General features: G+C 59.5%; 3 protein-coding genes across 6 annotated transcripts in view; 2 read left to right on the top strand and 1 right to left on the bottom strand.

Annotated features, from left to right (window-relative positions):
* Window positions 1-7862, top strand: part of INTS3 (integrator complex subunit 3) — a 43172-nt gene extending 35310 nt beyond the window's left edge. The window contains exons 23-30 of the mRNA XM_080368716.1: window positions 1367-1442; window positions 3035-3148; window positions 3234-3282; window positions 4307-4474; window positions 6266-6366; window positions 6562-6634; window positions 6746-6902; window positions 7033-7862. Coding sequence (XP_080224842.1) covers window positions 1367-1442; window positions 3035-3148; window positions 3234-3282; window positions 4307-4474; window positions 6266-6366; window positions 6562-6634; window positions 6746-6902; window positions 7033-7110 — 816 coding nt within the window. The 3' untranslated portion in view covers window positions 7111-7862. The remainder of the gene's footprint in view (window positions 1-1366; window positions 1443-3034; window positions 3149-3233; window positions 3283-4306; window positions 4475-6265; window positions 6367-6561; window positions 6635-6745; window positions 6903-7032) is intronic.
* A 590-nt stretch (window positions 7863-8452) lies between these two features.
* Window positions 8453-12594, top strand: SLC27A3 (solute carrier family 27 member 3). The gene is made up of 10 exons (XM_080368777.1): window positions 8453-8955; window positions 9681-9890; window positions 9969-10127; window positions 10216-10340; window positions 10414-10608; window positions 10690-10780; window positions 10859-11057; window positions 11202-11299; window positions 11385-11515; window positions 11594-12594. Exons 1-10 carry the CDS (start codon window positions 8490-8492, stop codon window positions 11768-11770), a joined length of 1851 nt encoding a protein of 616 aa, XP_080224903.1. The 5' UTR covers window positions 8453-8489; the 3' UTR covers window positions 11771-12594.
* A 4863-nt stretch (window positions 12595-17457) lies between these two features.
* The window catches only part of GATAD2B (GATA zinc finger domain containing 2B), a 43133-nt gene continuing 33280 nt past the window's right edge, over window positions 17458-27310 (bottom strand). For all 4 annotated transcript variants that reach the window (XM_080368779.1, XM_080368781.1, XM_080368778.1 and 1 more), the window contains exons 6-11: window positions 25470-25640; window positions 23367-23682; window positions 22331-22533; window positions 21444-21554; window positions 20915-21032; window positions 17458-20691 (exon numbers count right to left, since the gene is read on the bottom strand). In XM_080368779.1, coding sequence (XP_080224905.1) covers window positions 20558-20691; window positions 20915-21032; window positions 21444-21554; window positions 22331-22533; window positions 23367-23682; window positions 25470-25640 — 1053 coding nt within the window. In that variant the 3' untranslated portion in view covers window positions 17458-20557. The remainder of the gene's footprint in view (window positions 20692-20914; window positions 21033-21443; window positions 21555-22330; window positions 22534-23366; window positions 23683-25469; window positions 25641-27310) is intronic.

The raw sequence follows: 27310 nt of genomic DNA, 5'->3' as shown, positions 1-27310 counted from the left end.
CGTCCCCTGCGGCCGGCGGGCGCCCACCTCTCCCCATCCTGGTGGGAGATCCGCTGCCGGCTGAGGGGTGGAAGGCCAAGCCCTCGTTAGACCCTCCTGGAAGGAACCTTTCACCGTAGTCACACCGAGTTGCCATGAGCAACCCAAAAATAGTCAGGGTGAAAGCTGGGGGGGGGGAGCTGGGCACGGGCAGGAATGCTGCACTGCGTGTTTCTGCTGTCTGGGCTCGTCTGGAGCGTGATCTGCCGATAACCCTTTAACTCGCCCTATTTATACACCATTCCCGGCCGGTCCTGCTTTTCCCAGCTACGCAGGGGCCAAAACGCCTCGCCAGCAAGTTTTGCTTGGCAGGCTGGAGCTGAAGCTGGGTACAGGAAAGGTTTGAGTCACGATGCCCTGACCCCCCCCCCGCCCCCAGCTCAACCCTGTGCTCACTCCTGCTCCTGGGCTCTGCCCCCTGCTCAAATGCAGAAGTTTTGTTTTTCCCAGCAGAGGCCCGTAGCGTTTCCTCTCCCCTCCCTTCGCCAATTCCTTCGTTCCTTCCTGTTATTCTTCATCTGTTTCCCCACGATGCTCTGGCTGGGTGGCCCCCGCGCCCGTCCCGCCTGGGGTCTGCGAGCGGAGCCGTGGGGCAGCTCGGCGTGCCCCCAGCACCCCGAGCAGGCTGGACCCAGGAGCAGGGGGGAAGGCAGATGAGAGCCAAAAGCAGGGAATGGTGCTCCCCAGCTCCCATCCCTGCTCCGGTACAGCCTGGGAAGGCTCCCCGTGCATCCCGGCCCCCTGCGTCCACCTCTCCCAGGGATGAAGGGGGTGAGTCACTGCAGGAAGCACCACGCGTCTGGGTAGTGTCAGCTCCCATCCTGCAGACCAGGGACCACCCAGGGCCCCCAGCAGAGAGGGCTGGGGTTGTCGGAGCTTTCGCAGCAGGCTGCCAAGCCCTCCCCGCTGCCAGCCCCTGGGTGGGCTTTGTGCATCCAGCAGCAGAAGCCTGGGTCTGGGGGTGCCAGGAGCACGAGGAGCGGGTCCCCATCCCACCCGCCCTGGCCCAGCCTGCGGGAGCTGCTGGCTGTCCTGTCTGACACTTGCTCCCCAGCCTGGGGGTGGGTGTGTGAAACCATTAACCTCTCCTTACTTCTTTGCCTCTGCTGGTCCCTGGTGCTGCTTAACCCAGCTCTGATTTATGAGCCACCTGCAGCCCACGGTGTTTCTGAGACTCCCCGCTGGATCTCTGCTCTTGCAGGGATGCCTGATGTCGGCAGAGCGACAGCTTCTGTGCTTGCTCGCCGGGCCTGCCGGTGGTCGCCTGCGTGAGAGGGCTTCTGCAGAGCCCCAGCATCCCACTCACCCCCTTTTCTCTGCCACCCAGTTGCAGGAGCTGGTGTGCCACGTGATGATGGGGAACCTCGTCATGTTTCGGAAGGACTCGGTGCTGAACATCCTGAGTGAGTAGCACACCTGCAGGGGAGGGTGGGGGTGAAAGCAGGGAGCGGTTCCCGGGCATCCCCAAGCCTTCCTGCCCATCAGGCCCCCGTTTTGCAGAGAGACCCCCAAATCCCTGGAAAGGGAGAAGGCTGCAGCTGTTGTCACGGTTTTGCCCTTGGCGATCGAGGGGGCTGTAGCCTGTGTCAAGCTGTGCTAGGTCAGCGATGCCGCACGTGGCCGCGCCACTGCAGGAGAGAGCCCTGCAAGAAGCCGGCTGCTCATGCGACGCCCGAGAGAGGCTCCTGGGCTCTCCGTGTTTTGCCGAGGTCTGGATTTCCTCGTGGTATTATTGCTGCTGCTTAAAGGATCGGTGCCCTAAACCGGATTGTTGGATTTAGCAGTGTGGTCCAAGCTGTGAGCTCTAATGGGCTTTGCTGGGCTGGCTGTGCGATGGGGCTCCACACATCAGCAACCTGCCCAGGCAGAGAGGGGGAAAAAAAAATAAATAAAGAGGAAGGTTCCAGAACGTCACCCAGCTCCAATGTCCCCCAGCTCCGCAGCCTCTCCACGTGGTCCCAGCTGCTGCGTCTCTGGGGACGCGATCTCGTCGCGGCGCAAAGCCGTGGCTGGTGCGGCACGGTTGGCAGTTCCCCGCAGTGCAGCAGCTGATCGGGGGGTGCCAGGCCTTTCTGGGGACAGCAGTAACCTCTTCCCAGGGTGAGGGCAGCTGGGAGGTGGTGGCAAAAGGGCGGTCGGAAAAGTTGGAGCCGGGATTTCCCTTTGGTTTTCTGTTGACTGTGACACCCCGAGAGCAAAAAGGCCCTCGCTGTTGTTTGGTCTGTCCCTTGGACCACCCTGAACTAACAGAACAAGCCTCTCAGAGGGCCACCAGCCCTTTGCCAGGGCCACAGTCCCCCCAGCATCACCAGTGGGTGACCCAGTTCCTCATGCGGCTTTTTCATGGGGCTTCAGCTCGCATCTCCGCAAGCCGCTGCCTCTCACATGGTAGAAAAACCCTTTCGGTCCCCAGCCAGCGCTGCGTTTCACCCACGCGTGCCCTGTGGCTCCTGCTCCGCCGTCGGAGCTGGCCCGGGCTGCAGCCCTCTGGGCCGGGGTGGTTTAGGGCAGAGCTGGTGCGGAGGGCTCGGTGCACGGGGACCGGCAAGTGTTTCTCGAGAGAAGCCCCATCGCCCTGATCCGATGGCTGCCTGGATCCAGCTTTGGTGTTACACAAGCTGCAAGCAGCGGTCTAAGCCCATTAATTAAAGAGCCTTGTTAATTCTCTTCCTCTGAGCCCCGAGCAGCTGCTTTCATGACTTTGCAGCTCTGCCACCCGCTACCCCGGTGCCACCTGCCAGGTCCCCAAGCCCCCACTTGGCCTGGGCACGCACGGGGCTGCCTGTGCTGCTCCCACAGCTGCCCTGGCACGGTGCAAACCCTGACACGCCGCGGGGCTTCAGGCACGGCACCCCGCCCCGGGATGGAGGCACGGGGGGGACGGCGGGCAGGAGCAGCGGGGCCATGCAGAGCTGTCTGCGGTGGCTCCGGCAAGTCCCTGCCGTTCTCTGGGCACCGCGCGGGGCTCTCCTCACCATCCTCTACTTCCTTCTAGTTCAAAGCCTGGACTGGGAGACCTTTGAGCAGTACTGCACCTGGCAGCTCTTCCTTGCACACAGCATTCCTCTGGAGACCATCATCCCCATCCTGCAGCACCTCAAATACAAAGGTGAGTGGTCCCCTGTGTGGGAGAGGCACGGCCCGGGCCGTGGTGGCCAGGAGCTCCCGTGCTGAGCGTGTCCTTTCCTTTGCAGACCATCCGGAGGCGTTATCCTGCCTGCTGCTGCAGCTGAGGCGAGAGAAGTAAGTGCCGCAGGGGCACAGGGCAGCGCAATGCTCTGTGGAGGGTTCTGTGGCCCCTGGCACACCACGGCTGGTGGCTTTCTGGAGCACTATCAGCATGGCAAGGACAAGGGGACACCACCTGCTCCGGCTTGGGCCACTGGAGATGCGAAGCGTGGGGCAAAGGGCTCTCGCTGGTGCTCTGCAGCTCCCTGGGGCGCGTGTCCTGCCCTAGAGCCCCTGGGGACAGCGAGGGGTGGGCACGTGTGACAGGACCCCAGGCAGGACCCCAGGCGGAGTGCCCTTGCCGAAGGTGGCGGCGGCTCCCTGCCGTGCCTCAGCTTTGGCAGCACCACTTGCCGAGCACCGGCGCTCTCAGCCCGAGGGCCAACAGGGCCGTTTGTCACCTGGCCCATCCTGGAGGCCACCGCTTCATGGAGAGCAGGAGCCACCTCGGCGTTGATCTGCGCTGCCTCTGCCTGCGCGGGGGGCACTGGGCACATCCCGCCGCCCTTGATTTGTTTTCATTATTGCAGTGAATTAATTAGCACGAGGCCGGCTAATTAATCCCAGCTCTAAATGGCGTTGGTGAAAAGCCCATGGTGACGGAGAGTGCAGGGGCAAGCGCAGGCTGCGAGCGTGTGGTGGCACTTGTCCCACGGCGGGGAGGGCGTGGGGCTGGCAGGACCGACGGGTGACATGGGCTGGGCAGGAAGCTGGGTGGCAGCTGGTCCCCAGGATTCCTTGCCAGCCACCCCAGGGAAGCAGAGGGTTGTGAACGGTGCCCGTCATCCCCTGAGCCCGGGAGCCAGCGCCACTGGGGCTGCCACCGAGCGTGGGGGTCCCGAGCGGCGTTTGGGGGAGCTCGATCCCAGTCCGGGCTGTGCCAGGTCCCTCTCAGCACGGCAGCTCCACGGGCTGGTCACATCCAGGTCCAAAGTGTCCCATCAGGGTCAAGTGGGCAGCAGTGGCAGAAGAGAGGACCCCAGCTGACTGGGGTACAGGCCACTCGTCCCCTTCACGTGCCCGTCCCCGTTTGCCACAGGCCCAGCGAGGAGATGGTGAAGATGGTGCTGAGCCGGCCCTGCCACCCAGATGACCAGTTCACCACCAGTATCCTGCGGCACTGGTGCATCAAACACGACGACCTCCTGGCCGAGCACATCAAGTCGCTGCTGATCAAGAACAACAGCTTACCACGCAAACGCCAAAGGTGAGGGACCGGGGGGGGGCACAGCACCCCCCAGCCCGGCAGCCGAGGGACGGGCTGCCCCGTGTGTGGGCAGCCGCGGTGCCACGTGCGGTGAGCGCAGCGTGGGCATGCCAGCCCATCCTGCCGGTGACGCCGTTGTCTCCTTGAGGCTGGGACGGTGCCGCTGCCCCCCAGCCAGCCAGGACCCTTTTATCCCGAGCCCGTGACCCGAGCGGTGCGGGGAAGCGCTGTCAGCAGCCTTGGTGCTCCTCTGCCGCGCGCTGGCCGGGCAGCCCCCTCTGCTCAGCACCGCGGTGCCCGCCCCGGCACGGCTGGGTGTTGCCGGAGCGTCTTTTGGTGCAAATAGCCCGCCAGCTGGGGCTGGCTTCGTCCCCGCTGGGATGCTGCTGCCTCTGGGGTGGATGGGGTCGGGGTCCCCCGGTGCAGTGGGACTAAAGGATGCAGCCGAGCTAAGCCGGAGCCTGCGGAGGTTAAATCCTGGCTCCCGGGGGCAAGATTCCTGCTCTCTGCCTTTGGAGGGAGGGGGCAGGGGGCTTGTTCCCGGCCCCCCTCCCCGGGCAGAGCTCTGGGTGCGGGAGGAGGCAGCTGGACCTGACTGTGGCGGGCTGGGGGAACGGGAGAGCAGCACCGGGATGCTGCAGCTGCTCCTGCACCGCTGCGCCGGCTCCTGGCCACGGTGACACCTGAGATGCCCCCTCCCCCGACCCCAGAATGTCCCTCGGCGCGGGGCGGGGGCGCTTTCGGCTCTTTCCCAGCCCTCGCTCCAGCCTCAAGGACCAACATCGGGCTGCGAGGCAGCGTCAGCCCTCGACGCCTGCCAGGGCGAGAGGCTCCTGGTGCCGCTGCCTGCACCGTGCTGGGTCCCGGCAGCGCGGGCGCGACCCCCGCCACCGGCAGCCCCTCGGCCGGGGTCTGGGTTTGGAGCAGAGGAGGGTGGGCTGCTCCAGCAGCCCCCAGCCCGCTGCGGCGGGGTCCCCTTGCCGGCTGGGTGCCTGCGGCCCTTTGCTGGAGTAGGAAGGACATCTAGTGTCGTGGGAAAGCAGAGCAGCACCGCGCTCCCACCGCAGCGGGTCCCCAGGGACCCCCACCCAGCACCCGGGGCACGGCCGGCTCGCACGGGGCCTTGCCAGGAGCTTTGCCAGCACCGGGATCGTGCTGGTGCTGCTGGTGCCGGTTGCACGCCAAGGCCACCTCTGGGTCCCCACCAGGTCCCCAAAGTGGTGACTGGGGAGTCTGAGGCTTCGTCTGTTCCTCCACGTTAACGGCCTTCCGCAGCCGAACAACGCGGCTGTTTTCCCTGTGGTTCCGTTCCGGGATCCCAGGCGTGTCCAGGTCTGATCCCCGCTAATTAGCGGGCAGCCAGCTGAGCCCTGGCTGTTGGCAGCACCCCGGGTGCTGGCACCGTGCACCATCCTGCGGCCGAGGCTCAGCGCGGGGTGCTTAGTGCTCCCCAGAGCTGGCGGGGATGGAGGCAGCCAGCACCCTCAGCAGGATTTATCCCCTTAATCCCTGAGCCGGAGCAGCACACACAGACCCCGCGTGTGCCAGAGCCAGAAAATGAGGGGCAGCACAGGATCCATCCCTGCCCCCCCCTGCTCTGGGTGTGGGGGGCACCCTGGGGCAGGGTTGTCTGCACCCCACATTTTTTGGGGGGGTTGGGGGTGCTGCTGCAGGGCCGTGGTGCTCGGTCCCCCCACAAGCGGGGTGCAGCCTGTCTTTGGGGGGGGACTGGCTGGGGGTGGGCAGGAGGAGCAGGGTGCTCAGTAACGGGTGCTGCTCCTCTGCCCTCAGCCTGCGCAGCTCCAGCAGCAAACTGGCCCAGCTGACCCTGGAGCAGATCCTGGAGCACCTGGACAACCTCCGCCTCAACCTGACCAACACCAAACAGAACTGTGGGTACCACCGTGCAGCCGCCGCATCCCGCGGGCGCGCGTGGGAACCGGGATGCTCCCACATACTGGGAGCCCCTTGCAAAGCAGCCTGAATAAGAAGCTCTGGATGGGGGCGGGGGGGTGTCCACTGCCGCGGGGGGTGGGAGGCACATGCTGTCAGGTCTCTGACCCTCGTTTCTTCTGGTTCCTCAACAGTTTTCAGCCAAACTCCGATCCTGCAGGCGCTGCAGCACGTCCAGGCCAGCTGCGACGAAGCCCACAAGATGAAGTGAGTCAATCCTGCCCTGTCCAGCGCCGGGTGGCCTCAGGACCACGATGGGGGTGCCCTGACAGAGCCTGCCACCCCCACCCTGCCCCCCCACCCCCTGCTTCCTTCCAGGTTCAGCGACCTCTTCTCCCTGGCCGAGGAGTATGAAGACTCCTCCACCAAACCCCCCAAAAGCCGTCGAAAAGCCACCCTCTCCAGCCCGCGCAGCCGCAAGAACGCGGCGCAGCCGGCCAACAACGAGGAGGAATCGGCTTCCAGCAGCGCCTCGGTAAGCCCCCCCGGTTCCCCCCCGGCACCCCGCAGCCCCCTGGCCGCAGCCGCACCTCGAGGAGGCTCAGGCAGGAGCGGGGTCCCCCCCCGGCGGCGGTGACCCCCCACTTGCCCCTCTCCCGGCACAGGAGGAGGAAGACACCAAGCCCAAACCCGCCAAGCGGAAAAGAAAAGGCTCCTCCGCCGTGGGCTCGGACAGTGACTGAGGGCTCTGCCCCCCCCACTCCCCACCCCCCACCCCCCCAAAAGAAAAAGGGACGCTTTGGGGACGCCGTGGTGCCCACCGACCCTGCCACGCTGGGACAAAGCCATCGCCAGGATGGGAAGGAGAGCGCGGTCCCCTCCAGGAGCCGTGGGGGACACCCCAGCTCCCACTGTGGTGGCCGTGGGTCTGTACCCACCCTCCCCCCGTGACTTTTTACCTCTTTTTTTTTTTTTTTGGAGGGGGGGGGGGGGGGCCGCGATTTTTTACCAACAGCCGGGGAGGGATCGGAGCGTGCAACCCCGCGCCCCAGGACCTGGCTCCAGCCCCTGCCCACTCGTGGGGCAGCGTGGACAGGGCTCCCCAAAAGGGGACATGGCCCGAGAGGGGACACGGCACCACGGCGAGGGGAAAGGGGGGATCTCGGGGGGGGTGGGGGGGGGTTACATCACACGTCCCTATTTTTGGTATGAGAACTGTAAATAAACAGTGCAAACTGACGTGCTGCTCCAGGATGCTTTGGGGAGGGAGGAACGTGTCTCCCTGCCTGGGGGGGCGAGGGGACCCCAACCCCCCCGGCAGCCTCCGCTCCTTCCCAGAGCGCCCCCGCGGGGGCTGCTGCGGGGGTGGGGGGGGACATGCCAGCGCCCCCCGGTTTGGTCGCCGCTCTGCCCCCCCGGCCCCGTCACCCCCAGGGCTGTTACAGCGTTTTTAAGTGTTTTTAAAAAAAACAACAATAAAAAAACCTCTCAAATGTTTTTGTACAACGAGGCCACCGCTCTGTGCCGTGTCCCCGAGGGTCCCCGCGCCCGGTGTCCGTCCGTCCGTGTGTCCCCCCCCCCCCCGTGATGGTGCCAGTTCCCCCCGAGCTGGAGGAGGAATCTGGGACAAGGCTGGGAGCGGGGCGGGGGGGGAGGCTGGGGGAGGGGAGGGGACTGGGGTGAGTGGGAAGGGGGTGGGGACATGATGGAGGGGCTGGGGGCGGAATGGGGGGGCTGTGAGGGGGAGCATGGGCCTGGGGACATGGCGGGGGAGGGGCAGTGGTGGGAGGATGGGGACACGATGGGGGTCTGGGGGGGGGCAATGGCTGGGGCGGGGGGGGGAAGGTGGCTGAGACAGTGGGGGACAAGGGGCTAGAATGGGGGTCCCGGGGGGGGCGGGGCTGGGGCGGGGAGCGCGGGGTCCCTGCGGGGGGTGCCGGACGTACGGCGGGGGGGCGTGGCCGGGCTGTGACGGGGGCGTGGCCGGGGCGTGCCGGAGGCGTGTCCGAGGGGTTGGCGGTGGGCGTGCCCCGGGGGGCGTGGGGCGTGGCGGGGGCGTTCCCGGGGCGTTCCCAGTGGCGGGGGCGTGGTCCGGGGGCGTGGCGGGTGCCGGCGGCGGGCCATGGCGCTGGCGGCGCTGGCGGCGGTGCTGGCGCTGGTGCTGCTGCAGCGGCTGCTGCGCCCGCACCTCTGGGCCGACCTGGCGTTCGCGGCGCGGGCGGCGCGGTGCCGGCGGCGGGCGGGCGGCGGCGGGGGCAGCCTGGCGGCGCGGTTCCTGCGGGCGGCGCGGGAGGCCCCGGGCCGGCCCTTCCTGCGAGCGGCGGCGGGCGCGGAGCCCTACGGGGGGGCGGCGCGGCGGGTGGCGCGGGTAGCCAACGCGCTGCGGGGGCGGCCCCTGGCGGGGGGCGCGCTGGGGCCGGGGACCACCGTGGGGCTGCTGGTGGGCAACGAGCCGCGCTTCGTCTGGGGGTGGCTGGGGCTGGCGGCGCTGGGGGCCCGGCCGGCCTTCCTGGGCACGGCGCTGCGCCCCGCCGCCCTCCGGCACTGCCTGCGCGCCTGCGGGGCGCGGGCGCTGCTGGTGGCGGACGGTGAGCCGGGGAGGGGGCTGGGGCGGGGAGCGGAGTGGGGCTAGGGGGGGGCACCGGGGACAGGTGATGGAGAGGGGGCTGGAATGGGACCGGGGCTGCGGGGGGGACCAGGGGAGTTGGGGATGGGGCTGGCATGACTCTGGGGGCAGAGGGGGAGCAAGGATGGAGGGGGCACCGGGGGGAGATGGGGAGGGGGCTCCAATGGCTGCGGGACCGGGGATGGGGGGGCACAGCGAGGGGGTGGCTGCAGGAGATGGGGGGGCACTGGGGGTGACAAAGGCTCAAGGGACAGGCTGGTACCGGGGGCACAAGCGAAGGATGAAGGACGGGGCTTGTGGGCACTGGGGACGGGGGGGGGGGAAGGTACCGGGGGGCAGCAGGGTGGTGCCGGGGCCACTGTGGGTGACAGGCTTAGGGGCACCGGGTTGGCACTGGGGGTCTCCAGGGGAGGGGGAGTCTGGCCAGCTTGGGGGTCCGGGGGTGGTTCAGCTCAGGGGCGATGGGGGGGACACACACGGGTCCCTCCAGTTGTGCCATGTGTTGGTCCCCCCCCAAACTGGCCCTATTGCTGAGCCCCACATGGGCCCTGCCTGGTCACCCTGGGTGGGGGTGCTACCCACAGGCACGGGTGGGGAGGGTCCCCATCCCCACCCCACGCTCAGGGGGGGCCATGGGCTGCGCCCTGGACCTACCCCACACCAGCCTGTACCCCCCCTGCACCCCAGACCTGTTTGCGGCGGTGGAGCCCATCCTGCCCAGCCTGCAGGAGGATGACATTGTGGTGTGGGTGCTGGGCGCGGGGCCGTACCCCCCCGGCGTCGTGGCCTTGCAGGAGCTGCTGGACGCGGCCTCGGAGGAGCTGGAGCCCGAGGACGTCTGGCAGCCCGAGGACATGAACGACACCTGCCTCTACATCTTCACCTCCGGCACCACCGGTGGGTGCCTGGGGCTGGCGGGGTGGGGTGCCCTGGGTGAGCCAGGGGGGGGCTCAACGCCATCGTCCCCCCTCCCAGGTCTCCCCAAAGCCGCCCGCGTCTCCCACCTCAAGTCCATCATGTGCCTGAGCTTCTATGAGCTGGTGGGAGCCTCCAGCCGGGACGTGGTGTACCTGGCGCTGCCGCTCTACCACATGGCCGGGTCCCTCCTGGGCATCGTCGGCTGCATCGGCATCGGTGAGCAGGGCCAGGGGAGCCAGGGCCAGCACGGTGATGTTGCTGGGGAGCGTGTGCTGATCCCCCACCCCATCCCGGCTTTCTGCAGGAGCCACTTGTGTGCTGAAGGAGAAGTTCTCAGCCAGCCAGTTCTGGGACGACTGTCGTGCCGAGGGCGTCACTGTCTTCCAGTACATCGGGGAGCTCTGCCGCTACCTGGTCAACCAGCCCCAGGTCGGGGGGATGGAGCTGGGGTGGGGGGTGACCCTGGGGGGGCACCCCCGCATCTGACCCTGCCCCCCCGCAGCGCCCTGGGGAGCGGGAGCACGGGCTGCGGCTGGCGGTGGGGAGTGGGCTGCGCCCCGACGTCTGGCGGAGCTTCCTCCAGCGCTTCGGCGCCATCCGCATCGTGGAGACCTATGGCATGACCGAGGGCAACGTCACCCTCTTCAACTACACCGGCACCCCGGGCGCCGTGGGCCGCAGCAGCTTCATCTACAAGGTAAAAGGGGAGGGGGCTGTGGCCCCCCACCCCGCGCCCGGCTCAGCAGGGTGCTGACGCCCACCCGGCCCCTCTCCCCAGCTCTTCTCGCCCTTCGAGATCGTGCGCTACGACGTGACGGAGGGAGCACCAGTGCGGGACGCGGCCGGGCGCTGCATCCGTGTGGGGACAGGTGAGTGCAGGGATGGAGGGTGGTCGGCTTGGGGGTCTCCGCATGGGTGCCCCCCATCACATGTCCCCATCCCTGCAGGCGAGACGGGGCTGCTGATCGCCCCGGTGACCCCCCGGACCCCCTTCCTGGGCTACGCCGGCAGCCGGGAGCTGTCGGAGCAGAAGCTGCTGCGGGGGGTGTTCGCCGAGGGTGACACCTACTTCAGCACTGGCGACCTGATGGAGCAGGATGCGGCCCAGTTTGTCCGCTTCCGTGACCGCACCGGGGACACATACAGGTGCCAGAGCCCCCCACCTATGGGGGGGCACCCCCACCACCTCTTCCTTGCCCCATGGGGACAGTGCAGCAGCCCCACACCCCCTCCGTTGCATGGCTGGGGGGCTTATCCCCATCCTGCTCATCCCCATCATCCCCTTCCCAGGTGGAAAGGCGAGAATGTGGCCACCACGGAGGTGGCCGAAGCCTTGGTGGCCCACGAGTCCCTGCAAGAAGCCACCGTCTACGGCGTCACTGTGCCAGGTACCGATGCCCCCCCATGCCAGGGCCAGTGTCACTGCCCCCCAGCCCGGCTGTGCCCCCACCCCAGCCCTGCCCTTTCCCGCAGGCCACGAGGGTCGCGCTGGGATGGCGGCGCTGGTGCTGCGCCCCGGCTGCCGGCTGGACGGGCCCGCGCTCTACCGGCACGTGGAGCAGCTGCTGCCGCCCTACGCTTGGCCCCGCTTCCTCCGGCTGCAGGTAACGGGGTGGGCTGGGGGGTCCTCGGGGGATATGGGGGGACCAGGGGGTCCCCAGCCCACCCCATCGCCCTCCCAGGAGCGCCTGGCGATGACTGAGACCTTCAAGCAGCAGAAGGTGCGGCTGGCGCAGGAAGGCTTTGACCCAGCTCGCGTCCCCGACCCCCTCTTCCTGCTGGATGAGACCACCAAAGCCTACGTGCCCCTTGGCCCCGCACTCTGGGAGGGGGTCCTGGAGGGGCGCCTCCGCATTTAGACCCCACCTGGGTGTGCCCTGCACCTATGGGTGTCCTGGGACCGGGTGCCCAAAGCACCCCAGGTCTGTCCCACCAGCACCAGCTGCCACGCGGGCTCCCCCATGTCCATCTGGCAGGTCTCCACCTCCATCCCGTCGTCCCTGGGTACCCCACATCCGTCCAGCTGTCCCCAGGTCTGTCCGGCCATCCCCTGGTCCCCACATCCATCCTGCAGGTCCCCAGGTCTATCCCACTGTCCCCATGTTCACCCTACAGTCCCCAGGTCCACTCTGCTGTCCCCAGCTCCCCACATCCCTCCCAGGGGTCCCCACATCTGTCCTGCCATCCTGCTGTCCCTAGGCACTCCACGTCCATCCTGGGGGTCCCTATGTCCATCCTGGGGGTCCCCACATCTGTCCTGCAGGTCCCCACATCCATCCTGCCATCCCCAGGCATCCCACATCCATCCTAGGCGTCCCCTTGTCTATCTGTCCCCATGTCCTTCCCGGGGGTCCCCACATCCGTCCTGCCATCCTGCTGTCCCTAGGCACTCCACGTCCATCCTGGGGGTCCCCACATCCGTCCTGCAGCTCCCTACATCCATCCTGGCGTCCCCAGGCATCCCACATCCATCCTGGGGGTCCCCATGTCTGTCCTGCGGGTCACTGTGTCCGTCCCACTGTCCCTGCATGCATCCTGTCCCTGTCCCCACCTCTGGGTCACCTGCCCCAGCCACCAGTGCCTTCCCCCCAGCCCAGAGTCCCCCTCTTTATATGAACAAACTGTTTTTCGTTTTGTTTTTTTTTTCTCTTTTTGGGCAAATAAACTTTTGTAGCAAGACTCATCGCTGTCACCCCCATCCCACTGCAGGGCTGGGGGTGGGGGTGTCCCCCCCAAGGCGGGGGTGGGGTTTTTCACCCAAGGGCTCAAGGCTCCAGGATGGGGACACCAACGCCATCAGCCCCCCAACCCCTGGGGGTGGGGGGGCTCAGGTGATCCCCCTGAGGATGAGGAGGGTCCCTACTTCAATTCAGGGGCTCCATCCCCCCCAAACCATCCCCAGCCAGGGCACACACACCCCCAACCCCAACTCACCACACCAGCGCATCAAAAGTTATAAACCATTCCTTTCTTTATTAAACATAGCTTGCAAGTGATAAATATTACAAAGGTTGCTTTTTTTTGCTTTTTTAAAATTTTTATTTAATTTTATTTTCATCCTTTCTCCAAAAATTAGCTTATTATTTGTCCTCAGTGGCCGCAGCCCCTGGCGGCAGCGCCGAACCGGCTTGGCTTTGTCATTAAACCGGATTTCAAACACAATGCAAAAAAAAAAAAAAAAGAAAAAGAAAAAAAAAAAGGAAAAAATCCCACCAAAACCTTTAATTTGTGCAAAAGGCCAGGTGTCCCCCCCCCACCCCCATCAGCTCAGCTATGCCCCCACACACACACACTCCCTGCACCACCGTTTTTGCTGGAGGTGCAAGTTTGGGGGTCACTTGTGGCTGCTCCCCCCCAGTTCTCAAGCTCAGGTTGGGGGGGATGGTTGTCCCCCTACCCCAAAAAAAGCTACCGCAGAGCTGGGGGGTGGGTTTGAGGGAGCAGGAGGCAGCAGTAGGGCCAAGCTTGTGGGGGGCTGGCAGTGTGGGGAGTAATTGTGGAGGGGGGGGCATGGCATGGTGCACCCCAAAGGGGAGGGAGCAATGGGAGCTGGGGGGGGGGCAGCTCTGCACCCAAAGCTCTGCTGGGGGACACAGCAGGGATGTCCCCATTGGGGTCACACCAGAGATGGTGGGGTGCAAACCTGGGGGAGGAGGAAGCACCAGGGAAAGGAGATGGGGGGTGCGGAGGGGGGGGAGCCCGAAGCTGATGGCAGCCGGGAATGGGGGGACCACCCTGCCCCCCCTCCCCCCTTTCCCCCCCAACCCATCTGGGTCCAGGGCTGCCCCATGCTCACCCCCACCTCCCCTAAAGCTGCTTTTGTGCCATTTCCCTGCAAACTGGGGACGAAATCCTGCAAATTTGGGCCAAAATCCTGCAAACTGGAGCTGAAACCCTACAAATCCAGCCTGACAGCCCAAAGTACAGGACCAACAGCCTGCAAGTCAGGGCAAAACCCACAACATTTGGGCTAAAATCCTACAAATTGTGGCTGAAATACCACGTGACACCAAAATCCATCCAATTTGGCCCAATATCCAGAAATTTGGCACAAAATCCTACAAATTAGAACCAAAAATCCCAAGAACTGAGGCTGAAATCCCACGGATTGGTCTTAAATTCTTAAATTTGGCCTGAAATCCAGTAACTGGGGCTGAAATACTGAAAACCGGAGCCAAAATACTACAAATCAAGGCTGAAATAACACAAATTGGGCTTAAATTCTGAAATTTGGCCTGAAACCCACCAAATTGGTACCAAAATCCTGTAAATTTGGCCTGAAAGCCAGAAATTGGGCCTGAAACACTGCAAATTGGAGCCAAAATCCCACCAATTGAGGCTGAGATCCCACAAATTGGGCTTAAATCCTGAAATTTGGCCTATAATCCAACAAATTGGTACCGAAACCCTGCAAATTTGAGCTGAAATCCCACATATTAAGACCAAAATCCCATAAACTTGGCCTGAAATCCAGCAATCAGCCCTGAAATGCTGCTAATTGGAGCTGAAATACCACAAATTTAGGCTGAAATCCACCAAATTTGGCCAGAATTCTGGAAAGTTCACTTAAAATCCAATAAATTGGTACCAAGATCCTGCAAATTTGGTCTGAAATCCAGAAATTGGGCCTGAAACGCTGCGAATTTGAGATTAAATCCCACAAATTTGGCCTGAAAGCCAGCAATTGGTACTGAAATGCTGCACATTGGACTCAAAGTCCCGCAAACTGAGGCTGAAATCCCATGAATTGGGTTTAAAGCCTGCAAATTGGCCTGAAAGCCAGAAATCGGGGCTGAAATGCTGCAAACTAGAGGTGAAATCCCACAATTTGGCTTAAAATCCTGCAAATTTAGCCTGAAATCCAGAAATCGGCCTGAAATGCTGCAAATTTGGCGTGAAATCCAGAAATCGGAGCTGAAACCCCATAAATTCGGCCCAAAAGCCAGAAATTGTGCCTGATATGCTTCAAATTCGGCTTAAAATCCTGCAAATTTAGCTTGAAATAATGAAATCGGGCTTAAAATCCCACAAATTCGGTCTGAAAGCCAGAAATTGGAGCTGAAATCCCATAAATTTGGCCCAAAATCCAGAAATCGGGCCTGAAATGCTTCAAATTTGAGGTGAAATTCCACAAATTTGGCTTCAAATCCCCATAAACCTGGCCTGAAATTCAGAAATCAGGCCTGAAATGCTGCAAATTTGAGCTCAAATCCCACAAATTAAGGCTGAAATCCACGAAATTTGGCTTGGATTCCAGATATTTGGCCTAAAATCCACCACAATGGTACCAAACTCCTGCAAACTTGGCCTGAAATTCAGAAATCGGGCTTGAAAAGCTCCAAATTGGAGGCAAAATCCCGTGAATTTGGCTTAAAATCCTGAAAATTTGGCCCAAAAAGCGGATATTGGGGCTGAAATGCCACAAGTTCAGCCCCAAAGCCAGAAATCAGGGCTGAAATACTGCAAATTTAAGCTGCAATCCCAAAAAATTGGATTAAAATTCCACAAATTTGGCCCGAAAGCCAGGAAGTTGGTCCAAATTCCTGAAAGTTGGCCTAAAATCCCACAGATTTGCTCTGAAATCCAGAAATCAGATCTGAAATGTTGCAAATTTGAAGTGATATCCCACAATTTGGGCTTAAAAGCCCATAATTTCAGCCTGAAATCCAGAAATTTGGCCTGAATGCTGCAAATTGAGTTGAAATTCTAAAAACTGGTACCAAAATCCCACAAATTTGGCCTGAAAGCCAGAAATCGGAGCTGAAATATTGCAAATTTGAAGTGAAATCCCACAAATTTGGCTAAAAAGCCTGCAAATTTGGCCCGAAAGCCAGAAATGGGAGCTGAAATCCCACAAATTTGTCGCAAAAGCCAGAAATTGGGCCTGAAATGCTGCAAATTTGGCTTAAAATCCTGCAAATTTGGCCTGAAATGCTGCAAATTGGAGCCAAAATCCCACAAATTAAGGCTGAAATCCACCAAATTTGGCCTGAATTCCAGAAATTTGGCCTAAAATCCACCACATTGGTACCAAAATCCCACAAATTTGGCCTGAAAGCCAGAAAATGGTCCTGAGGTGTTGCAAATTGGAGCTGAAATCCCATGAATTGGGCTTAAAATCCTGAAAATTTTGGCCTGAAATTCAGAAATCGGGCCTGAAATGCTGCAGATTTGGCCTGAAATCCAGAAATTTGGCTTAAAATCCTGCAAATTTGGCCCAAAAGCCAGAAATTGGTCTCAAAATGCTGCAAATTTGAGCCGAAATCCTGCAAATTGGTACCAAAATCCCACAAATTTGGCCTGAAATGCAGAAATTGGAGCTGAAATCCCACAAATTCAACCCAAAAGCCAGAAATTGGACCTGAAATGCTGCAAATTTGAGGTGAAATTCCACTAATTTGGTCTGAAATCTCACTAATTTGGCTTTAAATCCCACTAATTTGGCCTGAAATCCAGAAGCTGGGCCTGAAATGCTGCACATTTGGCCTGAAATCCAGAAACTGGACTAAAACCCACCAAATTGGTACCAAAATCCCACAAATCTGGCCTGAAAGCCAGAAACTGGTCCTAAAGTGGTGCAAATTTGAGGTGAAATCCCACAAATTTGGCTTAAAATCCTGCAAATTTGGCCTGAAAGTCAGAAATTGGAGCTGAAATCCCACAAATTTGTCCCCAAAGCCAGAATTCGGTCCTGAAATGCTGCAAATTTGAGGTGATATTCACAAATTTGGCTTAAAATCCTTCAAATTTGGCCTGAAATCCAGAAATTGGAGCTGAAATCCCATAAATTCAGCCCAAAATCTAAGAATAGGGCCTGAAATGCTTCAAATTTGAGGTGAAATTCCACAAGTTTGGCTTAAAATCCCATAGATTCTGCCCAGAAGCCAGAAAGCGGGCCTGAAATGCTGCAAATCTGAGCTGAAATCCCACAGATTGGTACCAAAATCCCACAAATTTGACCTGAAATCCAGAAATTTGAGCTGAAACGGTGCAAATTGGAGCTGAGACCCCGGGAACGGAGGCTGAAGCCCCAGGGCTGGGGTTAACCTCAGGGGGGGTCGCGGCGGGCTCAGGGGTGGGGGAGAGGAAGAGGAAGGAGGCCGCAGACCGCAGGTTGTTATAGATGTATATTGTATATATGCCAATGCAATAATAAAAACAGTGCAAATACAGTTACAGTTTATAATACTCGTCCCCCCCCCGGCCCCGCTCCCCCCGTGCTCAGCGCGCTGGCCCCCCCCCTCATTTTTGTGGGACACCCCCTCCCTGCCTCCGGGGCTGCTGGTGCCGCGGGGGGGGTCCCAGTTTGCGTGTGTGTGAAAGGCACAGATTCGGGAGGTGGCCGCCGCCACCAGTGCATCGCCGGGGCCGGGGGGGGGCCACCGGTCCCGTGTCCCCCCCCCCAGCACCATCCCCCCCCCCCAGCCGAGCCGAGCTGCCGGGAACCCCCCTTTTGCACGTTTCATGTCATACACACGAGGTCACACTACGAGAAGGACGTGACGACTTCCACAACACCCATGGCTAGGCGGGTTCGCTTTCCGGATTTTTCTTTTTTTTTTTTTCTTTTGTCTTTTTTTTTTCTACACAATGTACAATTTTTTTTATTATTTCTTTTTTGTATTTTTTTATCTTTTTTTTTTTTTTTTTTTTAACGTGTCGAGAAATAGCTTATATACACGAATGAGTCCTTGTTATAACATTTCGGCAGCAATATCATAAGCTAATGAAGGGTCGGGGCCGGGGGGGGGCAGGGGGGAGAAGTTAGAGGAGGAACGGGTTATGCCTTTGGAGGAACCAAAAAAAAAACAAAACCAAAACCAAAACAACCCCCACCCCACCACCACCCCCTCCCCTCAAAAAAAAAAATCCCAATAAAAGCATTTTCACAAGCGGATCTACCCCTAGCTGTAAAAGAAATGCAACAAAAGCGGGAAGAAATCCTTATTTCTGCATCCAGAGGAGGGGGGAAAAAAGGGAGGGGGGGGATTTCTACCGTACATCACATCCCTGGGGGCTGGGGGGGTGGGGAGGGCTCAAGCCAAAAAAAAAAAAAAAAAAAAAAAAACAAAAACACAGAAAACAAAAAAAAACCTGTTAAACCTGCGCAGGTCACAGCCGAAGCCTGGGGGGGGCCCGGCGAGACCCCCGGCACGGCTTTGGGGTCTGTTGGGCCTGGGCGGGGGGGGGAACTGCCTGCAGACCCCAGGGCCAAGGCTCCCACCCCAGCCCAGCCCCATAACCCCCCCACCCCCCCAGTGGCCCACCAAGATGGGGGGAGGGGGGGGAGCAAAAAACGGGACCCCCCATCCCCGGGAGCGCATTTCACTTATAGCACCATGAAGTCGGCGTCTTGTTCTCCATCGGTTCCCCCCCCAGCCGCCCCCCGGCTCCGGCGGGAGAGCCTCGGCGTTAAGTATTGCACTTGGTTTTGGGGAATTTTTTTTTCTTTTTTTTTTTTTTTACTTTTTTTTTCTGTGGTTTTTCTCATCATTGGTTTTTTTTGTTTGTTTGTTGGGGTAATTTTTTTCATACTTTTTATAATTTCACCTCAACCCATGCGCCCAGGTCACCTCGCACCTCTCGGTAACACCTGATAGGGGAGAATGGCACTTGAGCGAGATATGGGGGGCACATGGGGGGCTCGACCAAGGACCCTGGTGGGGGGGATGAAGGATCAGCCAATAAAACGAAACAAACCCACCCCAAAATCAGCAAAAATTCAGGTTTAGCCAAGAAAAAACAGTTCGTCAAAGTGCTCCCGTGGAAGCAGGGTGAGAAAAGCTTGGAAAAGGATCTCAGCATCCCAGGGAGGGGGGGGCATGGAAGGGGGGGAGCCAGCTAAACAAGATTAAAAACAAAAAAACCCCACAAAAATATATATATATGTATATATATATACGTCACTATGCTTCATTAGCTTCCAAAGAACCAAAAAAACCCCAAAATAATAAAAAAAATAATCCTTTTGCCTCTGGAGGGCCCCGGGGTGGGGGGTGGGGGGGTCGGGGCACCCAGACCCCTCAGGGGTTAAGTGCTCATTGAGGGGGGGGCTGCTGGTGGGGTGGGGGTCCCCCTCACTGGTGGAGGGGTGGCATTTTGGGAGAGAAGACGCCTTGTCCCCATTGCTGGGAGGGTGCTCCTGCCCCCCCCCACCCGTCGAGCAGCTCCCCACGGGCGAGCTGGCGCTTCAAAATTGCACGAGAAAATTTGAATGTCAGGGGGAAAATAATAATAATAATAAAAAAAAATGAAAAAAGGAAAATTAATTAAAAAAAATCAATATATTTTTAAAAAACAACCAGAAAACTCTCAGAAAACTCCGGGAGTGGCAAACCTCCGCGCAGACACTCGGGTTTGGGCACCAACGGGTCCTGGCGGGGGCGAGGGGATGGGGGGGCACCTCTGCCGGGGGCTCTCCGGCAGCTGGGGCACGATTCCCACTGGCTGGGGCAGGGGTCAGAGGAGGAGGAGGAGGAAGAGGAGGGGAGGGCCCGTTAGTGTGAAGGTTAAGTGCAAATCGAGCGTTTCTCAAGACGACTTTTCGCGGCTTATTTCTTGCTTTGGGTTCGTTAACCGCCGGCCGCAGCCCTGGTACCACGCGGCGATGCCGGTGCCGTCCCCATCATCCACGAGGGCTGGCAGCAGGTGACGGTGACCGCAAGCGGCTCCGGAGCATGCAAGAGCGCGGAAAGGAGAGGAGGGGGACTCACCGCGCCCAAGGCCACCGGTCATTCGCAGTCTGCTCTAGAGCCCGCCGAGAAGCACCGCCACCGCCACGCACAACGGCAGCTGCCCGCCACGCCAGGGGCTCACCGGGTACCATTGACACCCCTCTGCGCCTCGCCGGGCTCCTTGGGTCGGTCAAGGGGGTCGCCAGCACCGTCCAGTCGACCCCGTCGGTGCTGATGGCCGCGGGCACCGGCTCCTCACCAAACCGGGCTTCCCTTCCTCCGGGAAGAGAGATGGGAGCACGGGTGTCGGGGTCGGCAGCTCCTGACTTCGTCTGCCAAGCCAAGGGAATTGTAGCACCCCACCACGGGCGGTGGTCCGGGCTCCAGCCCATCGCAACTCTTTGCCCCCGTTTCCCCATAAGTCAGCATAGGGCTGCCCTTTAAAAAAAATTAACGGTCACTTAAAGTCGAGTGGATGCCCTTAGAAAGTCTCTGGAAAGGAAAAAAAGTTTTAACCATCCATTGAGCAAAGGAGGAGGGAACAAAAAAAAAACCAACCCCAAGAAAAAAAAAACAAGGAGAAAAAAAAAAAAACAACCTCACAACACAATTAAAAATTCTATGCTTTGTCATTACAAAAAAATAGCATAAAACAAGCTTTAACACATGGAGAATGCTGATTTCAAGCAGACATTGTTCTGACCTCGGGCAAAGGACGTGACCTCTCACTGCTATAGAAAACCAAAGTAGTTAAGGTTCGGAAAAAGGACAGGTCGCTGAAGGTTTGAAATGTTTTTTTTTTTGTTTTGTTTGTTTGTTTTGTGGGGTTTTTTTCATTTGTTTTTTGTTTCTTTTTTTTTTTTGTCTTTTTTTTTTTTTTTTTTTTTTTTTTTTTCCCCGTGTACGGTAGGCACCAGTACAGGCACTGCATGCGACGGAGGTGGGGAGGAAGGGGGGGACGGTCAATAGGCGTTATTTCTGTCCACTGATGGACTGCGATATAGAGCGGGGTGGGATCATATCCAAAAGGTATTCCCGCTGCCGGTCCGCCAAACTCGACGCTTTGTGGCCTCCGATCCCAGCATTCAGGTAAGCGATGTTAACACCTGCAGAGGGGTGAGAAAAGCAGGTGGGGACCCCCCCAACACACCCCTGCGCTCCGAGGTCCCCCCCTTTGGTGACCGAAGCACCACGATCACCATTTCCCTGTGCTGGTGGCAACGCATCCCCCTTCCCCAAAAATCAGAGCAGGCACAGAGTGACTGACCCATCCCGCTCTCCGCCTGGCCCCCAGCCCCATCCCGGCGCGGCATGGACGGGGGACGTTACCTGGCATGCCGAGGAGACCACCCGCCACGGAGAGCTGGGGTGCCTGCGCAAAGTTGGAAAGCATGGAGCGGGCAGAGGTGGGGATGCCACGCTGCAAAGTGCTCTGGGGCTGCGGAGCCTGAGGAAGAGGAGAATAAAAGCTGGTAGGAAGGCAGCCTGGAAGCAGCCGTAGCCAGAGGGTGAAGAATCAGTCACCGGTTTTGGCCAGTACGTGGAAAATATAGTTTGCACATCGCTCTCTTCAAGGCGCGTGAGCAGGCAGCAGAGTGCTGTGCTGCGGGCTCCGTACTGGACGGCACGGCACCGGCAAGGGAGGGATGCAGAGGGGAGGGGGTGGGAGAGGAGCCCACCAGCAGCCACCATGTTGCAGGGGACTCGGGCTCAAAGCAAACCTTCCGGCTGCCAGGAGGAAGGGCAGCCCGGCCCCGAAGCTGCTGTGGGAGCGAAGGCAGCGGGATGCTCGCACCTCCCTCCAGCATCCCGAGGGGCCGCGCAGCGCCGGAGCGATGGGAGAAGGGACGGCGCTCACCTGCCGGAGCGTGTGGTGCCGCATGATGTTCTCCTGTTTGCTGACGCTGGAGACGGCTGGAGCTGCAGTGGGGGACAAGGCTGCCTGCTGCTGTAGTCGCTGCTCGATCTCCTGAGCAAAACGAAGCAGAAGCATCCTCAGAGGCGCACGCCATCCCGTTACACCGCACCTCCCCGGCAGGGAACGACGGGCCCAAGCTGACCCCTCCGGCGCTGCAAGCGGGGCTGACGGGTGGCATTCCTGGGGAGGGGGGAAGCAGGACCCTCTCCCCACACTTTTTTTTATTGGAAAACCACCGAAACTCTGGCTGCAGCTTTCCCAAGGAGCCGCAGTCCCGCCGCAGCCAACACGAACAGCTTTTCTATCTCTGCACCCACTCGCGACAAACAGCCCAAAGACTCTTCTGCAAAGCAGGCACATCCCATTTGGCAGCAGCCAGATTCCACTTCATATTTGGGTTTTGTTTTTTTTTTTTTAACCGTTCACAAATGATGCTTCTGGTTTATTTCACCCCAGAGCCTCGAAACAAGTTCTCTAACCCTGATTTCTCACAGGAATTTAGCAAATTCCCTTCCCTTCCACAAATAAGGCAGCAAGTGGTGAAGCGCCTTCCCCGCACAGTTCCAGGAAAGTCAGCGGCAAAGCCAGGGAGGGAAGGCAGCTGTCCCCAGCCAGCCCTCCAGTTACGAATCCAGGGGGAAAACATCGCACCCTGGATCCTCAGCACCAGCTTTATGCTCTTAGAAGCTCCGGGCACCGAGCTGGGCACCCCCACCAGCCCCACAGAGAAACCAAATTCCTGGAGCTGACGTATGGGGGAACCCCGCCGTGCCACGGGAAGGGGAGCGGGGAGCCCCGGAGCGAAGCAAGAGGGGTTGTGTACTTGCCTGCTCCTGCTGCAAAGCTTTCACGAAGGCGTTCTTCAGCCGGTTGGTGTGCTCTGCCTTCAGTGCTTTCTTCTGGTTGGACGTCATGCACTGCTCGCACAGGATCTTCCCGTTTTTCTCCTGCTTCCAGTGCGGGGTGAAGTCGGTGCGGCACTGGGCACAGACAAAGGGCTCCACACGCAGGAGGGACACGCAGCTTTTCCCTGCGAAGGCACCGCCGATGGGAATTAGGGGGGAAAACAGGACAGCCCCCCCCATTCCCACACCACCTCCGCCATCCCGGGCACGACAGCAACAGGCCCCCGCGCGCACCATCACGCAGGTCCCGGTAAATAAATGGATTTTCAGGACAGTGTTGCACCAACGTCAAGCCCACTCTGGGCAAGATCCCAGCATCCTGGGAGAGACACAGCATTCCTGCCCCAGGGACAGAACGACCTGGCAGTGCTGGGACCAGCTCTACAGGACTATAAAAAACTGAAGGGTGAGACAGGCGAGCCAGAGGCGTACCACAGGCTCCATCCCATCATCCCATCCCATCATATCCCACCCCATCTTCATCCCCATCCTCATCCTCATCTCATCCCCATCCCCATCCCATCCACCTGGGAGTTGACAGCCCGTAGGGAACGGTGAGGTGGGAGCTAAAACCTCCACAACCCCACCAGGACGGGACCCCGGGCAGTCACAGCCCCGAGGATTTTGCATCTCAGCTCCCCAACATTCATCCAGGGAAGAGCCGGGGAGACCCCTCCCCCAGGTGGCCACCAACCGACAAGCCCCAGGGCCAGCTGCAGGCTCGGCATGTGGAGGCTACTAGCCCCACCAGACCGGCTCTGTGTCCATGGGGCTGGCCAGCGCCAGGGGGGACCCGGCTCTGCACCCCCGGCTGCGCTAAGACCAGCCACCGCGCTCCCCCAGCCTCGCAAGCCGCACATTTTGGTGTTTGGCAAAAAATGAAAATAAAAATCGGAAATGGCAGGCGGGAGCGCGGTCAGCGCGGCGATGGAGGAAGGCTGCAGCCCCCCGCGCTCACCTTGGCTGTCAATAACGCTCTGCACCACCTCCTCCAGCCCCACCATGTAGATGAACTCGCTGTTGGCTGCGCTGGGCAAGAAATGCAGCAGGGGAGCGGGCGGCTTGGGGGGGGGGATCTCCAGCAGTGTCTTTTCCAGCTGCTTGCGGAGGGCAAGCTTGGCAGCTGCCTGGGAGTTGGCGGCATCGTTCAGAGCACTGGGGCTGGGGAGCGGCGACGACACCCTGTTGACAGTGCCAGGCTGGATGTGGGAGGCAAGGTTCATATAGATGGCTGAAGACGACGTACGCTGGCAAGGAACAGAAGAACTTGATTGCTGGAGGGGAAGAGGAGATGAGGATTAATACAGAAAATTAACACAGCCCCCCAGCCACAGCTGAAGTCACCCGGACGACGAGCCAAGGCGCCTTCGCACAACCCTCCGAGGGCAAACGCTCCCGCAAGGACCGTGGGAGTCGTGCTGGGATGCGGGAGCGGGGAGCTCATCGCGGTCCTTGCAATAACGCAGCGCTGGGGCTTCTGCGGGAGAGGGAAGGTGGGGGCAGGGCCCGGCCTGGGGACCCGGCGTCGGCACCAGCGAGCGTAGGCAGCACCGAGCGCCGTGATTCACACGCAGGCACCATCGCTCGCTGTCGCGTTCCGCTCCTCCACCTCTTGCTTCGCTGCTCTGGCAGGCGCCCAGGCAGCATCCCCGCTACCAGATGGTGGCCGTCCCCTCCCACACAGGTGCTCCGCATGTGCCAATTCCCTCCTCTTCCATTTCCAGCAGCTTTCTCCTGCATCCTCCGTTCCGTTGGATGCGCAGTCCCTCTGGCACGTGACGGCAGCAAAGCACAAAGACTTCTGCTGACCTGAGGATGCGGCTTGCGTGGTCTTTTGTGACAAAAAGCCATCAGCCTGCAAACTATTTAAGCCCCGGCAGGGCTGCTGCCAGCCCTTCACCCCATCTACCTGTTTCCCAGGGTACAAACACATCCATGAGTGCAAAAGGGAAGACCCCAAACAGTCACCGACCCCCTCAGCGACTCAAAGGGGGTCGGCTGCCAAAGCTCGGGGGCCACGGTCACGTCGATCGCAAATAGCCAACAGAAGATCCATCGGTTTGCCCCAGTTTTCTGTTTTAGGACTGCTAATGCTTCGCTGGTTGGGGAAAAAAGGCAGAGGACCACGCTAATCCCAAAGGCGGTGCTCTAATGGAGATCCAGGAAAATTATTAGCAGAGCCAACTCATGCCATTTTAAATAGTTGATGAATTAACACCAAAAAACTTACAACTCTTCCTGTAAGAGCAGTTGGGGTGGGATTTTTTGATCGAACATGTAATTAGCTCTGTCTGACAGTTGTTCGGCTGCAAGGCTTTCAGACTGTTGCCTCGTCATGTTTATAATTGGCACATCATCCCATCCCATCCCATCGTTAGGGCAGACTGAACGGCTTAAGAACTGGACACAAACCCCAAAGGAACGAGGAGGGGTTGTTCATTTGGGCCCGCACACGCACAGAGCATCTCCGCCCAGGTGAGGAACGGACACTGTCCCACGCGTGGGAGATGCAGCCCAGGGACCAAGGCTGTTCGCCGGGAAGGTCGGATTGTTTTACCAGGGCTAGAACTGGAAAGTGTCGTTCTTTTTCCCCTCCCCTCCATTCCCAGTCTTCATGGAAGCCTTGCCATTCTTCCAAAAGCGAAACAAACAGGTTTAAGCATCCACAGCTTGCTGACCGCAGGGAGCTCGCTGCGCTGCGCCGGTGGAGAGAAGCGGAAGAAACGCACACGTGAGCGAGGGCTGCGGGAAGAGAAACCAGCGCTGCTCCCGAACTGGTCCCCTCGCGTCGCTGTTCCAGCTGGGATGAACCAGCCCTGTGGGAGCCAGCAGCTCCCAATACGAAGTTTTACAATTATTTATCACTTCATCCTTCCATGCGGGTCAAGGACAGGCGTCTTGGTCCACGCTTGGGGTAGATTTCCACCTGCAGGCTTCGCTCCGACGTATTCACACTGAGCTCTGAGCGCCTCATCCGACTCGGAATTTCCTCCTATTTCCCCTCCTCGCTCATCCCACCAGGCAGCTGTGCCCAAAACCCAGGGAAAAACCAGTAACCTACCGGTTGGTAGTTGATGGCTGGATTCATGCTCGGAGTTGTAGTGCGGATGAGGCCAGGTTTAGGAGGAACCCGCTGCCCTTGGAGCTGGGCAGGGTTCGGAGCGATCACACGCTGTGACATAAGCATATGGGGCAGAGTCGTGTTTGTGGCAGACCTAATGACACTGTGACCCTGTCGAGAGAGGGAACAAGAAATAAATAAAATAAAAAATAAAATAATAAAAAAAAAATTAAAAAAAAAACCCCAGAATCTGGAGTTCCCTGATCAGGCTCTGCAACAGCAGAGCATTTCCACTCCTCTGTAATTCCGGTGAACTTCTAACGCGAGACAGCACTCAAAGAACTGAAGTTTTCCTCTAATTGTCCTTTATTTTAAATAATCACGGCTATTCGGCCTGGAGGGAGGATGTCTCAAGTCAACCTATTTTCTGTAGAGAGGCTGGAACTGCACCTGAGTCAGGACAAGGGGCAATAATCTCACAAAGCAACCGCTTCCCAGCAGCCAGCCAGCTCACTGGGAAGAAGATAGGACCTTCAGGATCTAGGCTGGGATGTTCTGGAAGATAATTGTCAAGACACACATAGGTGGCCTGCCTTTGCATTAAAAACAGCGCCGTCAATCTGATCGAGATGGAAGAACGCGAGGGGAAAAGAGGGGATTTAGGAAAAAAAATTAAGGAGGCGGCTGCTGGCCAGCTGCACAGAGCTATTAAAACCAGAATTCACAGCGGTGCCCGAGTTCTGAGTCCTGAGGAAGAGGGAGATGGGTGTTTGCCCTGGTGCAGGAACGCGGAGGCGTGCGGCAGGCCTCAGCACCGGGCACACAGATCCGTGAGAGCAGAACTGGGAAGACCTGAGCCAGGCTCCGCTCACCTCAAGCTCCTCGCGGCTCAGCACCGCCAGATCGGGGGGGTGGCAGGTAGAAAAGCTCCATTTTTTTCATCAGAGATGATCTCAAAACACTAAACACCTCCCATCCAACCACTTTTTTCTCCCTCCCCCCTTTCTTTTTTTTATTCCAACTTGTTCTAGACGAGGTTCTTCGCTGTCACACATAAGAAAAGCTTCACAAAGACCATGCAAACAATGCGTTTCCTCTTCTCCTAAAGCCCGTTTCCTTTACCAGCCCAATCCCACTGCGAAGCCACAATAGACTTGACCCCGAATCGTTGCCATAGCAAAGAAAACAAATGCCACAAACAAAAGAGATGGTTAATGGAGGGAGTAAATGATCAGCAAGACTGAAATGAAAAGTCTTTTGGCAAAAGCAGGCAGAGTCGTTGAAGGATCACCTCCACCCTCGTCCCGTACAGCATCTCCCCAGCAGCTGGGTTCGCCACCCCAGCACCGGGACTTTGTATATTCCGATATATCACCGAAAAAATGTAACCGACAGCCTCCCGCGGAAAGGACCGAGTCCATTTCCTGATGCCACAGAGCTCGGGGAAGAGGGACACTTGGGGAGGGGGAAGAGGGACACTTGGGGAGGGGGAAGAGGGACACTTGGGGAGGGGGAAGAGGGACACTTGGGGAGGGGGAAGAGGGACACTTGGGGAGGGGGAAGAGGGACACTTGGGGAGGGGGAAGAGGGACACTTGGGGAGGGGGAAGAGGGACACTTGGGGAGGGGGAAGAGGGACACTTGGGGAGGGGGAAGAGGGACACTTGGGGAGGGGGAAGAGCGTGCCCCGAGGTGGCAGGGGACCCCAAGCCCTGCAGCAGAGCAGGGAGAAATCCCCATCGCCCGTCAGCATCAGCACCCCGCTCCGCAGGCGCACGCAGACCGAGCACCCTCCTTCCAGTGAGCTCACACCGCTGGCTCCTCGTTTCCCCATGCAACATT

This window comes from Falco punctatus (genome assembly GCF_963210335.1).
Source record: "Falco punctatus genome assembly, chromosome: 18".
Classification (NCBI taxonomy): domain Eukaryota; kingdom Metazoa; phylum Chordata; class Aves; order Falconiformes; family Falconidae; genus Falco; species Falco punctatus.
The sequence above is the reverse complement of the archived record's forward strand: the minus strand, read 5'-3'. Positions and strand labels throughout refer to the sequence as shown.

What these genes read in the sequence shown, in the direction of transcription:
- SLC27A3 (XM_080368777.1), top strand. Translation starts at nt 8,490, where the DNA reads ATGGCGCTGGCGGCGCTGGCGGCGGTGCTGGCGCTGGTGCTGCTGCAG. An exon ending in CGTCGGCTGCATCGGCATCG is followed by an intron (nt 10,128 to 10,215) that starts GTGAGCAGGGCC and finishes GGCTTTCTGCAG; the next exon opens with GAGCCACTTGTGTGCTGAAG. An exon ending in GCAGCAGCTTCATCTACAAG is followed by an intron (nt 10,609 to 10,689) that starts GTAAAAGGGGAG and finishes CCCTCTCCCCAG; the next exon opens with CTCTTCTCGCCCTTCGAGAT.